The sequence below is a fragment of the Diaphorina citri genome, unplaced genomic scaffold, assembly GCF_000475195.1.
Source record: "Diaphorina citri unplaced genomic scaffold, Diaci psyllid genome assembly version 1.1 scaffold764, whole genome shotgun sequence".
NCBI classification, from domain to species: Eukaryota; Metazoa; Arthropoda; class Insecta; order Hemiptera; family Psyllidae; genus Diaphorina; species Diaphorina citri.
Window position 1 is genome coordinate 55,176 of NW_007378197.1, and position 18,270 is coordinate 73,445.

The 18,270-nt window shown below is 37.4% G+C and overlaps 1 protein-coding gene across 1 annotated transcript in view; it reads left to right on the top strand.

Moving 5' to 3' along the window:
* Positions 1-18,270, top strand: part of LOC103511890 (L-threonine ammonia-lyase) — a 55,909-nt gene that overhangs the window by 29,302 nt on the left and 8,337 nt on the right. The window contains exon 3 of the mRNA XM_026825515.1: positions 7,729-7,865. Within this exon, the coding sequence (XP_026681316.1) occupies positions 7,729-7,865 (137 nt within the window). The remainder of the gene's footprint in view (positions 1-7,728; positions 7,866-18,270) is intronic.

Here is an 18,270-nt window from a genome sequence, read left to right on the forward strand (position 1 = left end):
TTCAAAGTCATAGACCAGGAAATATGAGGACCAACGGAATTTTTCTTTTTCTCCTACGACTTCTAGATCCCGAGATAAATCGATTTTAAAAATACCGGTAAATTGTGAACTTTGACGTCACGGCTTACACTCCCGTAGGGGCGTAGGCGATAACGTCACATCAAATGTCCCGAGCAAAGCTCCCTCGCAGGCAACGCATTAATGTGTTTGTGCGCATACGTTTTTGCGCAGTTCTTTCTGCTCCTCTGCAAGCGTGCTTGCATACTGGCATACTGGCGCTACCTAGCGGACGAAAAAAACGTCACACATCTTTGAACTTTCATTAGAACGGAAAATAAAAATTGAATTTTCGACCTGTGAACTTTGACGTCACGGCTTACACTCCCGTAGGGGCGTAGGCGATAACGTCACATCAAATGTCCCGAGCAAAGCTCCCTCGCAGGCAACGCATTAATGTGTTTGTGCGCATACGTTTCTTGCGCAGTTCTTTCTGCTCCTCTGCAAGCGTGCTTGCATACTGGCATACTGGCGCTACCTAGCGGACGAAAAAAACGTCACACATCTTTGAACTTTCATTAGAACGGAAAATAAAAATTGAATTTTCGACCTTTTACAGTTATTCTTTTGAAGTTTTGACCTCGGATTTGGATTTTTCCAAATTTTTACATAGGAATCGACAATTTATTTATAATTTTTACCCATTTGCAACTGCTCCATTGACATCATGTCTGATTATTCTATGTATGTACAATGGCACATTATAAATTTTAATAGAATAATAAATAGTCATCAACTTTATTCCTAGTCATTATAATAGCATTGAAACGTAAATAAACAAGACAATAGATAATAGTTCACGAGTGATGGATGAAGGGTAGTTGTTAATGAATGACTAGTGAAGGGTAGATAGCTAAATAGTGACTAATTAGTTAATTTTGTTTTCAACTTGTAATAATTATTTCCAAAGTCTGTCTCGGTCGACAGACAAACTTGTAAAACGGAACATCATCGGGTAGGCCACAGGCCACAACAATAGCCTTTGTTTATGTTAAGGTCCGTACACACAGCTTCGGTACGGGACGGAACGTAACGATTTTTACTTTCTATTTCTATTACTACAGTATAGCGGAGCTATACTAGTAATGAAAGTATTGCAATCGGTCCAAATTTTCAAAATCGGGTAACCCACTCCCTTGTTGACCATTCCGAATGAACGGGCATGTCCAAATTACAATTGCCATATAATAATTACCTATACTAAGCAAATAATAAATAATCAAAGACTGGCAAAATCAAAAGGAGAATAGATAATATAACCCACTCCCTTGTTGACCATTCCGAATGAACGGGCATGTCCAAATTACAATTGCTATATAATAATTACCTATACTAAGCAAATAATAAATAATCAAAGACTGGCAAAATCAAAAGGAGAATAGATACAGAAATCTGACAATCCAAAACGTCTGACAACCTACCCCTTTCTATCTACGACACTGACAACTCCCACTTTGACTTTTTTCTAAAACTTACTCCTTTCTCTTATTTGTACCTAAAAAATATTAACTTGGAAAAAGGAGGAGAAAAACAGTGAACTTTGAAAAAATATAAATTCGCGATAAAAGTTTTTGTAGGTTAATTTCATTTTATTTGTTTGTTTTTGCGGCTAGATTGTTTATCTATTTAACCAAGAGGAACTCTCTCTCTCTCTCTCTCTCCTTAACTTTCATTATTTTATGTTTTTTTTTTTACTTTTTTTTTCTAGCAACTCCAAGTAAATGAGGCATGTTTCAAAGTTGCTTTTTAGTATGTAGAAGAATTTTGTTTTAAAACTCAAAGCTTATCTATGAGCTTAGGATGGATGGAGCTATACCACCATTGGATGAAGTTGTATGTATTTTTCTCCTTGTTTAGGTACTAGATAACGACTATCCTAACATTCCTAACAGGTCATTTGTGTAAAATTATGTTTTTTTACTTTCTATTTTTAATAATAATAATAAAACATGACCCTCAAGACGGCTGACTCCAAGTCGAATGTCAATTACGGCTGTTAAAAATTTCCAACCAACCTATCCTTTGGAACATTTTTTGTTCCCGGATCTCATTGTATAGAACTTTTGAAAATAAACAATAATAATAATATGCACCAGCACCAGCTTGATGAAGTCACTGTTCTTCCAATCATCATCACTACCAATGGACTCGTACACAAGTACACCAAAATCTATATCAATAATAATAATATGCACCAGCTTGATGCACCAGCACCAGCTTGATGAAGTCACTGTTCTTCCAATCATCATCACTACCAATGGACTCGTACACAAGTACACCAAAATCTATATAAAGAAATTGAACATCAAAAATCCTTCAGCTATCATCAAGAAAGCACAGAATATGTCAGTCATTTTATCTACCACGTCCATCGTCAGGAAAGTCCTGAATGAATGTGAGAAGAAGGTATTCATATGTTTATGTACCTTCAATACCTTCATAAAATGATTATGCAGCAATAATGATGATAGTAGGTAGGTAATAATAACATGAACACAAATATAATATATGTAGCATCAACATGAATTCTTCAGCTCTACACACAAATTATTAATTAGGTACTGTACCTTCAATACCTTCATAAAATGATTATGCAGCAATAATGATGATAGTAGGTAATAATAACATGAACACAAATATAATATATGTAGCATCAACATCAACATGAATTCTTCAGCTCTACACACAAATTATTAATTAGGTACACACACAAATTAGGTAAATAAATAAATAAACAAATTAAATTTCACTACAAAAATTTCGTATTGAGAATAGAGCAGTAGCGCTCACTTGGACTCAATCCGTAAGTGGAAGCACTAAGAGGACTAAATTCCAAAAATTATGAGTCCCGATAATTTTCAGAGATAATAACTCGTTATATAGGTATATGTACGATAATAACTCGTTAAAAAAAGTCAGTGGAACTCAATCCGTTGACTCCCGTCCCGAGTGAACTTTTTACTTTTTCCCATTTAAACGGTGAACCGAATGTTTTATGATAGGAAATATTTATGATTGTAAGTTTGATGAATATATCGCTGGCGTACATTTTATATAGGAGTGTTCATACATATATCAAAAACGGTGCCGGACGATTCGGACGGTAAGAAAAAATAATAATAATAAATAAAATAAAATACCGTCGTCAACCAATTTCTTGACGTTGTGCAGTCCGGCATATTTTTGTTTTCAATGTTTTGAAGTTTTGATTGTTTTCTTTTATTTATTTATTTTTTTTCCAAATTTAAAATATTTTTAGAAGAAGAAGGAGGCTTTTTTGATATTATTTTTAATATCGTTCTGTGCCGTTCCGTCCGGAATTCTGTGTGTACGGACCTTTACTATCTACTGCTAGCGTTCAAACTGCTGACAGGTCACTGATGTCTAAAAATAAAGACTGAAAACTGAAAATGTATTGAGTTATACAGGGTGGACGAAACTGAACATCTCTAGCCTATTCAATACTCTTAGTTATATATTGATCGATATACATATTTTTGTAATGTCCAACGTTTTGGGGGTTATAGCGGTAGGTAGCCTACAAAAAGAACTTTTACATATGATCATTTTTGGTGGGGTTATTGCGTTAGATACATAGGCTGCAAAAATAACTTTCACAAAATATCAACTTTTCGGGTATTAAGGAGAGCGGTAGCGCTCCACCCCGCCAAGTCAAGGAAGTTTGGCCGCTTAGGTATACACTGAAAAAGAAATAATAAAAAAATAAATTAAATCAACTGTTCCTTTCGTCCAACGCATATCCAACCCTTGACTGTAAGGTGGCAACTATTTATGCTACGGTTTCTAAACTTTGTTTTCAAATGAAGCTACTTTTGTATAGACTTTGTTCCTTTGTTCCAATCGATCATCTATTTCTATTGGAACCCATTTTTTCAGCGTAGTGTTAATTAAACAGGCGCCAGATCTTTAATACTGCCAGAGGAATAAGCACACATAGATTTGACATGACACCACTTATTTAACTCAATTGTTCGTTACCATTTCTAAATACATACAGTCATGTAGATCCGTAAACTTTGGGGTCACTTCACCCCTTAGAGATCAATTTACTCCGGTTACCAGGTACCAGGTATAGTTGGAGAAGGCCGGTATAAGTTCTACTGTTGGACCCTGTATAGAAAGTTTCTCTTTCTCATCATGAAATTTCTAATTAGCGTCAATGCCGATGCCATGGAGTTTGCTTTCTTGTGTCTTGAACTTAATTAATTATTATACACTCACACCCGTACCCCGTATACAACATGGTCTTCCTATTCCAATCTTGCTATACAAAAATGTGTGATGTGTCAATAGATAGTTCTATTTATATACCTACTTAATTTAAATGTACATAGTTATACCTACTTACATAGTTTTGTCTTGTAGATCAGGATGTTTGTGTCTCTTGTGGCTGTTGCGTCCGGAACTACGTAGTCACACGCTGGACAGGCGTATTTTGGTTGGTCGACAGCGGATGTAGTGTTTCATCTACTTGACAGGTTTTGTAATGTTCCATTTCCAGTGTGTGGGTTGGACGTACCCCCTCCCTTCTTGTGAAGTGTTTCTTCTACTTGACAGGTTTTGTGATGTTCCATTTCCAGTGTGTGGGTTGGACGTACCCCCTCCCTTGTTGTGTGAAAGTGTTTCTTTCTACTTGACAGGTTGGTTTTGTGATGTTCCATTTCCAGTGTGTAGGCTGGATCCCCCGTTGAGGTTTTCTTCTAGCGTATGATTGTTCCACTACTGAGTTGATGCATTCTGGTTGAACCCCTCCCTTGGTTGGTATAGTGTGTTTCTCTTGACCATTCCATTCAGTGTGGTGTGGTTGGACGTACCCCCTCCCTTGTTGTGTGTATGAACGGCAGTGTTTCTTCTACTCTACTTGACAGGTTTTGTGATGTTCCATTTCCAATGTGTAGGCTGGACGTACCCACTCCCTTGTTGACCATTCCGAATGAACGGGCATATCCAAATTACAATTGCCATATAATAATTACCTATACTAAGCAAATAATAAATAATCAAAGACTGGCAAAATCAAAAGGAGAATAGATACAGAAATCTGACAATCCAAAACGTCTGACAACCTACCCCTTTCTATCTACGACACTGACAACTCCCACTTTGACTTTTTTCTAAAACTTACTCCTTTCTCTTATTTGTACCTAAAAAATATTAACTTGGAAAAAGGAGGAGAAAAACAGTGAACTTTGAAAAAAATATAAATTCGCGATAAAAGTTTTTGTAGGTTAATTTCATTTTATTTGTTTGTTTTTGCGGCTAGATTGTTTATCTATTTAACCAAGAGGAACTCTCTCTCTCTCTCTCTCTCCTTAACTTTCATTATTTTATGTTTTTTTTTTTACTTTTTTTTTCTAGCAACTCCAAGTAAATGAGGCATGTTTCAAAGTTGCTTTTTAGTATGTAGAAGAATTTTGTTTTAAAACTCAAAGCTTATCTATGAGCTTAGGATGGATGGAGCTATACCACCATTGGATGAAGTTGTATGTATTTTTCTCCTTGTTTAGGTACTAGATAACGACTATCCTAACATTCCTAACAGGTCATTTGTGTAAAATTATGTTTTTTTACTTTCTATTTTTAATAATAATAATAAAACATGACCCTCAAGACGGCTGACTCCAAGTCGAATGTCAATTACGGCTGTTAAAAATTTCCAACCAACCTATCCTTTGGAACATTTTTTGTTCCCGGATCTCATTGTATAGAACTTTTGAAAATAATCAATAATAATAATATGCACCAGCTTGATGCACCAGCACCAGCTTGATGAAGTCACTGTTCTTCCAATCATCATTACTACCAATGGACTCGTACACAAGTACACCAAAATCTATATAAAGAAATTGAACATCAAAAATCCTTCAGCTATCATCAAGAAAGCACAGATGTCAGTCATTTTATCTACCACGTCCATCGTCAGGAAAGTCCTGAATGAATGTGAGAAGAAGGTATTCATATGTTTATGTACCTTCAATACCTTCATAAAATGATTATGCAGCAATAATGATGATAGTAGGTAATAATAACATGAACACAAATATAATATATGTAGCATCAACATGAATTCTTCAGCTCTACACACAAATTATTAATTAGGTACACACACAAATTAGGTAAATAAATAAATAAACAAATTAAATTTCACTACAAAAATTTCGTATTGAGAATAGAGCAGTAGCGCTCACTTGGACTCAATCCGTAAGTGGAAGCACTAAGAGGACTAAATTCCAAAAATTATGAGTCCCGATAATTTTCAGAGATAATAACTCGTTATATAGGTATATGTACGATAATAACTCGTTAAAAAAAGTCAGTGGAACTCAATCCGTTGACTCCCGTCCCGAGTGAACTTTTTACTTTTTCCCATTTAAACGGTGAACCGAATGTTTTATGATAGGAAATATTTATGATTGTAAGTTTGATGAAAAAATAAAAAATATAGGTCATCGCGACAAATTTCAACTTCCAGGCCAAAATGTGACCCAAAGTCGGGCAAAAATTTCGAATTTCTTGAATAACTCGCGAACGGCTGGCTTTAGGAAATTTTAGCCTAGCCTATAACCACCGCCATAAAAATATGAACCTGTGTTCAAAATTTCAAGTTTCTACGACTTAGGCGGATTTCACATCTAGACTGCAACTTGTAGTATACGCCCATTTTCATGTTGAGGGCTACATAGTCTTATGGGCCTGTTCGCACCCGCATCGAACCCGCAACTTCTCAATACCGGGATATCATACCAAATTTCATCACTACGACAAACCGTTCTTGAGATATTTTGTATACAACTTTTTACTTTTTCCCATTTAAACCTGTAGTACATACGTACGTACAGACCATGGGACAAACCGTTCTTGAGATATTTTGTATACAACTTTTTACTTTTTCCCATTTAAACCTGTAGTACATACGTACGTACAGACCATGAGCTAAAAACCACTTTTTTGACATCAGGGGATCCCAAAAGGGATATTTCCAACCATATCCCGATTTTGAAAATTTGGACCGATTGCAATATCTGAGCGCACGGCAGTGCGCCAGGCCAAGTTCCAGTAAGCACGCCTGTGTATCTTTACACGAACCGATTCGGCAGGTTTTTCTCACCTTCATAGATCGGATTCCTCTAAAGATAAACTTTTGAAATTAGAAAGTAAAAAAAAGCCTGCGGCGCAATTTCTTTTTGGTGTAGATTTGGGATTCAAAAACCAAGGTCAGAAAGAAAAAGATTGAAGAATGTTATTGAACCGCCTAGCGGTTTAGGGTCATTATTGGTTGAAAAAAAATCGCCTGCGGCGCAGTTTACGCTTTGTTATTTTTTGTCAAAATGGGGGGTGGGGGGGTAGGTCCCTTTAACAGCGTAAAATGCGCCGCAGACGTTTTTTTTTTCAAACAAAAATGACCCTAAGCTACCCGGTTCGAAATCAATATTTCCTCAGTAAAATTTTCAGCGCCGCAGGCCATTTTTTTAAACTTTTTGTGTAGCCCCTTCTAGGTTGCATACTTTTTGAAATTTTCTAGGGGGGGGCAGCTGCCCCCCCCCTTCGTACGCCCATGAATTCCAAGTATAGAATGTCGGCTTATGTAGAATGCCGGTAACAGATATAATGAATAAATTTGGTGTACCTATCCATTGAATTGAATTGCAGATTGTTGTAAAAGAAGAATGGATCGCTATGGCAATCTTAAGGTTGATAGAAATGGAGAAGTGTGTGGTAGAAGGAGCAGGAGCAAGTGGACTAGCCGCTATATTATCAGGACAATGTGATGAACTCGTTGGGAAAAGGTAATGGCCAGTTTAGACTTTTAGATGTTAGGGCAAATTGAAGTTTCGTTTATATTTTTTTACTTTCTATTATTAACGTGTACTTTCCTTGTAGGTACCTTCTAATGTAGGTACCTTCTTCATCGCCCACGTTTCTGCCCCATACATCATTGCGGGTCTCACCACTGATATGTACACTTTTCCTTTTACCCTCAAGTTCATCTTCCCTTTATCCTTCACTATTCTGAATTCTCACGTATTTCTCTGGTGTTCCCTTTGCTCTCATATACCTCCAGATCTCGTCTCTCGCACACGGTCGTACGCTTTTTCCAAGTAAATGAAGACGAAGAATAAATCTTTATCTTTCTGACGATGAACCTCCATCAACTGTCTCAAGGCGAATACAGCATTTCCTACAATGCTGCAGTGAGCACCGAAAATCGTGACACAAAGAACTTGCGTTTATCTAGCGCCCCAGGCCAAGTTTCGGCCTCTGTATATTACATTTCGACACATTTTTACCCCTTTCATACCTCCTTTAATTTGTAATGAAATTCGGACCATATCACCTTTACTTGCTCATTATGCCTGCGAAATTTTTCTTTGCTTTATAGTTTTTTTTGTCCTCTTTTTTCAATAGTTCTTTATATTCTTTATCTTTTATTTCAAATACTGCATTATTTGTATTCTCACTACCATGGGCGTAGCATCCATCATCTGATCTAGGGGGGAAGGGATACTTACCCCCCCTGTCCGAAGTACATTGGAGGTGCTAGCTAAGCTAAACTTGAAAGAACGAAGATTTAATGTCAAATCAGAAACGAGAGGGAACTTTTTTTTATATTTCAGGAATAAAATTTTACGAACGTACTAGCTTTTGGAGCAGATCGATATTTTTCCAAATCCGAGAGAAAAAAATCCTAACACCCTATCTGTTGGTAGAGCTAGAGGAAACTGTTAGTCGGAGGTTCAAGGAAATCGCTTTCGACTGAGTCGCGAATTGATGGCGTTTTAGATTAAGAGATTCCGTTTCTTGGCATAGCCGTTGGCATAGCAGTTCCTAGAATCCTAGATGGAAGCAAAACTCGCGTTCGCGACACCCCTCCCGGTTTGACAAAAATGAATCAAACGTTAACTGCGCCGCTGGTGATTTTTTTACTCCAAGCCTATTTAAAGTCGAACTCCTTTTTTCCCTCCGACATAGGTTTTTGAGCCCCCAGAAATAAATTGCGCCGCGGGAGAATTTTTTCTCCAAAATTAGGGTTTAAGTCACTCAATGTCATTACTATTTTCTTTGATGTATGGGCTTGAGCTACCGAGTAGGTACCTATTCTTTACAAATTAACTGCGCCGTGCCGCAGGTATTTTTTTTTTTCTCTTTTTTTTTAATATGGGTCTACACTCTACACTATACCTTATCCATTTGAATATGGCAGCAAGGAGTCATCGACCCAAAATGAAAGAACCAATCAGAATGCGAGAACTCCTTGCATTTTGAAAGAAAGTATAATTGGTACTACATTGTTTAACAAAGTAGGTATGTTTGCGCCAAAGTAGGGTTGGGACATCGAGACGAAAACATCGATGTTCGATACATCGATGTTTTTAAACTTCGATATATCGAGTATCCGATGTATCGTAATCAAAAACATCGATGTTCGATATTATCGGGATTTCGATGTTTTTCGGTATTATATGGTCCTTTCTGCGTAAATTCCGTATGGGAAATTTTAAGTTCGAGGGATTTTTTTTGGAAACTGAGAAAAAAAAATCCACTTCATGAGAAACCACAGACATCGAACATCGAAAAATAAAACATCGATGATGTTCGATGTTTTTGTTCCGATGTATCGATGTTTTCAAAACATCGATGTCGATGTCCCAACCCTACGCCAAAGACGTCGATGACAACAACAACTCACGGAAATTTTTCAAAAGCTCGCAAAAGCTAGGTAATAAGGAGATTTGTATCTACTAATCATGTGTAAATACACACTTGGAAAAAAGGAGTGAGATCCCCCACAAAAACATAAATGTGAAAGAAAAAAAGCCAAGTTCCTATCCAAAAATGTCGGCCTATAAAAGTGGTGAGATCAGAAAATAAGTCCAAGTCTGCATTCCCAGTTTTTCGTGTCTGCTAAAAATGCTGGATCTCAATTCCTTCAACCTTCTCTCAATTTCAACTTGGCAATGTTTTCCTTCTCAAATCAATAAATACTTACCTATTATTAACATGAAAATAAGAGGAAAACATTGCCAAGTTGAAATTGAGAGAAGGTTGAAGGAATTGAGATCCAGCATTTTCAGCAGACTCGAAAAACTGGGAATGCAGACTTGGCCTTATTTTCTGATCTCACCACTTTTATAGGCCGACATTTTTGGATAGGAACTTGGCTTTTTTTTTCACATTTATGTTTTTGTGGGGGTAAATATTATTTAGTACATTTTGTAATAATTCATGGTCGGTAGAGGATTTTATGCCAAAACAAATTTGGTTAGTCAGCTGTTCGTGAACTGTCCTTCGACCTTGATATGTAAAAAGACCCAAACCCTCCCTCTATGTTATTCTTACTCTGAGCTAGTCTCTTAAAGTCTTGCGTAGCGTCTAGCGTCTCTAGTTCTGAAGTCCGCTTTCTGATTGGCTTATAGGGTTGAGTTGGGTAAAATTAAACAAATCAGATTTCGCGTAATCGCGTTACGTAATTTGCAAGTTATTCACTTGCAGTGTCTCCACAGTTAGTGATTTTTCTCTAAATTTAATGAATTCTTGGCAAATCTAGTGATTTGACCCCAGTTTAGGGGAAGGTTTAGAACAATAGAAGCCCTATACCTATAGAAACGGTCAGTATGGTTAGGATAGGTCATAATCCTAGAATCCTTCATATAAAGAAAAAAAAATCGATTTTTTTACCCTAAATCGATTTTTTTGGGTCGTCGATTAATCGATTATTAAAAAAATCGATGTTTCTAAAAAGTTGCCTCTCTATTTTTACTATGCTAGACGCATAGGAAAATGAAAAGTGAACAGCATTTTCCGGGGGGTAACGGTGGTTCCTATGATAAAGTGCATACAGTCATTTTTGTAGAGAATTGCGTCCCGAACAATTTGGGATAGTTAATTTTATAGGTAACATGTATCTGATTCTGCACTAATCCAAGACGATCTAAAAGAGTTCAACAATGGCTATCTCTGAACAAGTTGGCATTTTGTCCTCAAAAATGTGAGTTGGTGCGTTACTGTAGAATACGTAGTGTGATTCCCAGTTCTTACACTATTGATAACGTTACTCTTGCCATTGTTGAAGTTAAAAAGGACTTGGGTGTCACATTCGTTAATACTTTAGCGTTTAAGACTCACATTGATAACATTGTCAACTCGAGCCTTTGTTATGGCCTTGGCCTTTGTTATGAGAACTCTTCGGCCTATAAGTGACCCTGATCCTTACCTTCTCTTGTTTAAGTCCTTACTGTCCAAACCTAACTACGCCTCTCTTGTCTGGATGCCGGATTTTCAAAAGAGGAAACAGTTACTTGAATCGGTTCAGGCATCTTTCTGTAGACGTTTGTTTTTCAAACTAAATGGTTTCTATCCTGAACCGATCTCGTATACTGATCTTCGTGAGCAACTGTGTCAGTGTGTCTGCTATCTGTTGAGAGTCAGCATGAAGTGATTTCTCTTCTCACTCTGCATATAGTTCTTAATAACAGGATTGTGAACTTAATACATTTCAGAGTACCCTCCAACCGTACTCGATGTTTCAATTCTCTAGATCTCTTTTCCATACCCCCACATCAATATGTTGGCATGTCCCCTCTCTATAAGATGCTATACTTACTCATGATAAATACCGTAATGAAATAGATATATCTAGTCCTATCAATACGTTTAAAAATACTCTCGAATCTTTAATGTCTCGAATTTTTAATGTAAACAAATATTCTCTAGTCATCATACCTATTTGTCATCCTCGCTTAATCGCTTATTATTTTTTGTGTAGTATGTAGTATTTTATATAAATTGTAGGTATATAACGTGTATAACAATACAATAAACTTGGATTTGATTTGATTTAACTGTGGATTTAGACTCAAATAAAACTGACCATTGGCATCGCATCGAAAATTTTTGCCGATTACATCAATTTCCTTCTTATAGAGATAAGGACACACACACACACACACACACACACACTGAAGCTAATACAATAGCCCGTTCACTATAAAGGATGGACGGGCTAAAAAATTAAACAAAACTTCAATATACTCTAACCTCAAAATATACTCTAACCTCAAAATGTGTAGGTACCTCATGACGTCAGACTAAACTGATCCATTACTTGTTGTTCTTCGTCGTCGTATAAATTCTCTGGACACCCTGTACATTAAAATCAAATATTATTTTCAGAGGCCATGAGCATTGAGGTGTTTGAAATCCGAGCCAATACATGGACTGAAATTGGACATCTCCGCAACCGCAGACTCCAGTTTGGGGCTGAAGTTTTAAATGGAAAAATACATGTTGTAGGGGGTAGGGATGGACTCAAGACTGTAAACACGTTTGAATATCTGAATACACACAGCGATATGAAGGATAGAATAGAAGTAACATGGACCTCACTACCTTCTATGTTAACACATAGACATGGCTTAGGTAAGGCCTCACTACATATATACATACAGAATGTCCCAGAAGGCCTGTAAGCTGCCCCTTTATCTTTTGAACGGCTTGAAATTTTGAATTCTGGGACTAGGAAAGGGGACTTATTGTTTCTGTCTACAATATGTGTTGGGTTATACAGGGTGTATCACAAAGCTATGTCAAGCCGAAAATGGCGAATAGTACAGGTCAAGGGCTAGAAAAAGTTCCCCGGACATTCTTTCGAAATCCTTTCCCCAGAATAACCGAGATATCCGCCATTTTGTGTTTTTTCGGGTACCCCGACCTTGCTCCAAACATTTGAACATGGTACCAAAAGTGCGTTTCCGGCGTAGTGTGAACGAGCTCCAACACGAAACAATTTCATCCTTTTTCGGCATTTTCTGCTCAACTTTTCTCGTGCCTGCTGAAAATACTGAATCTTAATTCCTTCAACTTTCTCTCAATTTCAACTTGGCTATGTCTTTCCTTCGGGTTTAAAGTTTAATTATTTATTTGAGTAGAAAAGACAGCTCTCAATTTCATCTTGACAAGTCTTTCCTTCGGGTTTCAAGTTTAATTATTTATTTGAGTAGGAAAGACGACATACCTTACCTTACCGCCGGGTTCTGACAAGCCGCGCGGGCCCAGGACCTCCAGAAAACAGCTTTTTCCACTCCCCCCTATCCTGTGCGATTTCCATCCAGTCTTGGTTTCTGTGGGGGTTACTTCTTTGGTTGTACCATCTTTTTACTCCGTACTCCGTCGATCCATCTCTTCTTCGGTCTTCCTTTCTTTCTGGCCTTATCATATTCGAGGTTTAGTGCTTTCTTGATGACGCTATCTTCTTCCGCTCTAGCTACGTGTCCTGCCCATCCCATTATCTTTGTTCTTAATATGTCTATGATTAGAGGTTGGTTGTACATTTCCCAGATTTCTCTGTTTTTTTCTTATTCTCCATACTCTTTCTTTGATTGGTCCCAAGATTCGTCTCAGGATTTTATTTTCAAAGGTTTGGAGGGATGTCTCTATTTTTTCTTTGTTACCGGCCATGCTTCGGATTCATATAGTATCACAGGTTGAATTATGGTTTTATAGATTCTCAGTTTGGAGTTCCTGGATATGTTCTTTGCTCTGAAGATTTTGTTCAATGCAAAGTAGCATCTGTTTGCATTTAGTATTCTGGTTTCCACTTCTTCTATTGAGTTATATGTGTTTAGGTTTGTTCCGAGATATTTGAAGGATTTGACGACTTTGAATTCTAAGTTATTGTTGAGTTTCACTGTGGCCGGTTGTTGCTCTTCCTTCCTTCCAACTATCATGTATTCCGTTTTTGTTTCATTATTCCCTCTTCAAGTCGTCGCAGTCAGATCTCAATGTCTCTCTCGTTTCTTCCCAATATGGCAATGTCGTCTGCATATGCTAAGAGTTGGAGACCTTCTATTCCCATGACGTTTTCAGTTGGAAAGACATAGCCAAGTTGAAATTGAGAGAAGGTTGAAGGAATTAAGATTCAGTATTTTCAGCAGGCACGAAAAAATTTGGAATGTAGAGACTTGGCCGACATTTTTGGATAGGAACTTGGCCTTTTTTCACATTTGTGTTTTGTGGGATTTTGGATGTCTATTGAATTTTCTATCTATCTATAAAAGTCTGAAGATTAGGTATCGAAGCTTTTTTTTTAATTTTATCCCTTTTAGGTTTTAATATTTACGTTTCTAATTCCATTCCAGGTGTGGGGGTATTAGAACCTGAGGGACCTCTGTGACATTTATCCGGATACGAATAATATCCGGATATTCGGATATCGGATAATATTGGGTACCTATCCGCATCCGGATATCCGTTCATCCGATATCGCTGATACCTATCGGAGAATCGAAACGTTGAAGTGATAAATAGAAATGTTAAAGTGATGAAATCATGAAAGAATAATACCTAGCCAGTATTTACGTCGGGGTAGTGAGCACAAACAATTTTATTGAAGCAACAAGATACCTCATAAAGTACTTTAATGAAACAGACGACAAAAAATGCGGAAAAGGGTTCAGATTACGAAAACATTGAACTAAGAGGGCATACAGCTCTTTGGTAACTATCAAAGTCCGAATCTAGCATGAATGAACCTATAGTATATAAGTATATTGTTCCCGAATTAACTTTGATGTCAACAAAGGCACCCCCAAATTTTGATACCTACTTTGAACGTCAAATTTCCAAAAAATTAAAATTTCGTTTATTTATTTACTCGCTAAGCAACAAGGCTATGTGTGAAATTAAAATTTAAAAGGTCAAAATTTTTGTACCTCTTGGGTAAAGTTTTCGTCTCTAGCTCCGGGTCCAATACCTACCCTCCAGCAAGCTACTGCAGGGTGACCCGAAAATAATGACCCTGTGTAATAATCCTTAAAAAATTTTGAACAAATACTTGGATAGAAATTTATACAGGGTGAACACGAAAAACGTTACCAAAAGCCTAGGGTAGATTCCTGTGAGGTCATTGTAATATTTTCGGACTGGTTTAATACTTCACCCAGTCCGATTTCACCATTCGAAGATTCATTCTCCATTGGGATTTGATTTTGAATCCACAAATAAATTTGATCTCAGTTTGTTGTCGACCATAACAATGATTGGCTTGTCTACAAAGAAGTGGTGGACATGTTCATGTTGGACGTCACCGAGTTCTCTCCCGACCCAATTTTTGTTCAGGTAGAGTACAACGAGTTCTCTCCAAATCTTGCGGGAGAGAACTCGTAAAGGAGAGAACTCGGGCAAAAAAAGGTCCACGGGAGAGAATTCGTTACCTCCCGTTCATGTTGGCAAACAGAATTGAGGAGAGCCGTAAAGTCCCTATTCTCCTATCTGCTATTGGTGAGAAAACTGTTCAAGTTTTGCGCCAACTTTGCGATCCGGCAAGTCCGTCCTGTAAGTCTTACGTTGAGCTGTGCGAGATCCTGCGACTTCACTTCGCCCCTCGTGTTTCCATTTACAGGAAAAGGATTGAGTTTTATGGTTTAAAACAACATCCTGGTGAGTCTATTAACCAATGGTATTTGAGAATTAAAAAGATGGCAATGGTATGCAATTTTGGTAACCAATTGGAACACGTCCTAAAAGACAAGTTAGTTACAGGGTTACAGCAAGGTAAAATACTCGATACTTGATTTATTTTGGGAGGAAAGACTTGGCGGGGTCTTTTTTATGCCACGAAGTGGTATTTTTTGGGGGGATCTCATAACTTTTTGTAGAAACTTAGCATAATATGACGTATGAGTGCGTAACAGTACAAAGAGACAATAGGCATAGTAACATCATTTGTTAAGGTTTGGTGAGTTTGGGTTATTTCTGAGTGAAAAACACCATAGTAATATCTTTGGGTAAGCTTAACCTTGCCAGATACCTTGGAGACGGCGCTTAATAAAGAAGCCAGTCAAAGTACTCTTCCTATAGGAAATATGTCCAATGTTCTGGCGGTGAACCCAGTATCTCGTTCTACGAGTCCATTATCCAATTCGGTCAAGCTGAAATGTTACACTATTGTTTACATTTTTTGTTTCCAAGTTGTGACAACACGCTTGCTGTTGCAACTTATGTCTGACCAATAGCTAATTAGGCTGGCGATAAGAATTCAAATAAATGACGTCACGCGGTCACGTTACCGGGCCTAGAAATTATCGTCCTTGTGTTTGAAGTTTGAAGACGCATAAGTAACTTGAAAATTACGCTACGAATATGGAAAATAATTTTTGGAGATTTTTTTTTTTTTTTATAATCTTTTTATTTTTATGAATATTGAAAATTGCGAGAATTGTTAATTATGTATTACGTAGGATTACCCATTCATACGTAGAATTACGTAGACAGAGTGACAGACGGACAGACAGACTGTGACAGACGACACCGAAGCGAATACAATAGTCCGTCCACTATACCTTTTTATTACTCTCGTAATAATAATTTTATAATCTTTTTATTTTTATGAATATTGAAAATTGCGAGAATTGTTAATTATGTATTACGTAGGATTACCCATTCATACGTAGACAGACGGACAGACAGACTGTGACAGACGACACCGAAGCGAATACAATAGTCCGTCCACTATACCTTTTTATTACTCTCGTAATAATAAAGGAAGGACGGGCTAAAAATGTCCCTGAAGTCTCAGCTTTCAAACAATACATATTTTGTCCAAATATGTCAATTTTTCACGGAGCCACAAAACATTTTCTTCTGAGAAACGCGTACAGAAAGCTCGTGCATGGCGGCCTTTCTGTGATAAAAATGACACATTTACCTATCATATCCTATGGAAAGTCCGAAAAGTACGAGCTTTATGTACGCGTTTCTGAAAAGAAAATGTTTTGTGGCTCCGTGAAAAATTGACATATTGCGACAAAACAACTATCATCATAATGCTTTTAGTTTTGAGATTCAGGTCGCTCATCACACAGATCAATTATCCCAATATATGGTGATTTATGATTATTACACAATTGGATCAAACTTTATTTACAGATGGTTACAAAAAAGTATATACATATAAATACAAAATGAAGTTTGATCAAGGGTGGGGTTAATGCCTATGGCATTCTCTACCATTAATGCCTATGATTACGCCAAATGTGATTCATTCGAGCTAAAAAGATTTCTTAATCGTGTTGACTGGTCGTTCATTTCTTCTGAAACCGATATCGAGGAAAGAGGAGTGCAATGATGGGAAAGAAAGGTAAGTACCACGTGAAGGAGGAGCACACAAATTATGAAGTGAATAAAAGGCGGGGTACAAAATTGATTTCTAATCTTTTTTGGGGTGGGATGGATTTTTATTTTTTGTGGGCACTTGATTTATTTTGGGAGGTAGTTAGTATACCATCCGCTTTCATTTTCTACCCTTTTGTATACGTTTAAAGGTGTCAAAATTCTCAAGTATCTCGCTCATCCTGATGAATAAAACATGACACAACCAACGACGTCAACGGGTAGAAGATATCGTAATGGTGAATCCCGTATGGATCCAAGATATTTTCGCCCTACATATCGATATGTAAATGATTCTGACGACGAAACATACGATTCCCAGGAGCACCACAATCATTCGGCCGAATCTATTTTCTTGCCTGAAGATGATGATCCTGACGAATCAATCAATATTTCCATGTTTCCATCCCTCAACCCATCGCGAGTGAAGCAAGTGGCACCCGTCGAACTAATCATAGAAGAAATACCACAAGGCCTGGAACTTCTCAAAGAAGTGGTTTGGATGTTTCCAGTAGACGTCCCACCGCATCAGCAACATCGACGTTATCAGCAACATCGTCGCAGAGAAGTTCACAGCGTATGCATTGGACACGTGATATGAATATTCAATTGATAAATGCATACTATGTTGCCACCGATGTTCAGAGCTCATTGGTGTGAGAAAATGTGAAAAAAAATCCCCCAAAAACCAGTTTTTTTTTTTTTGATTTTTGGCTTTATGGTTCTCTGGACAAAATTTGCACCACCACTTTCGTGTTCCTGGTAAAAAGACCTTTAATTTGATATATATGTAGGTCGACCAGGTTTGGATAAGTCCTTCTATGGGGACAGACCGACCGACCGACAGACTGACAGACACCGAAGCGAATACAATAGTCCGTCCCTTATACCTTTTTATTACTATTGTAATAATAAAGGAAGGACGGACTAAAAACGTGATTTTTTTCTAAAGAATTTGCCGTTTACCCACCGTGCTCGGCGTACCTTAACAAAAACGAACCGGAAAATAGCCTATAACCTTCACGG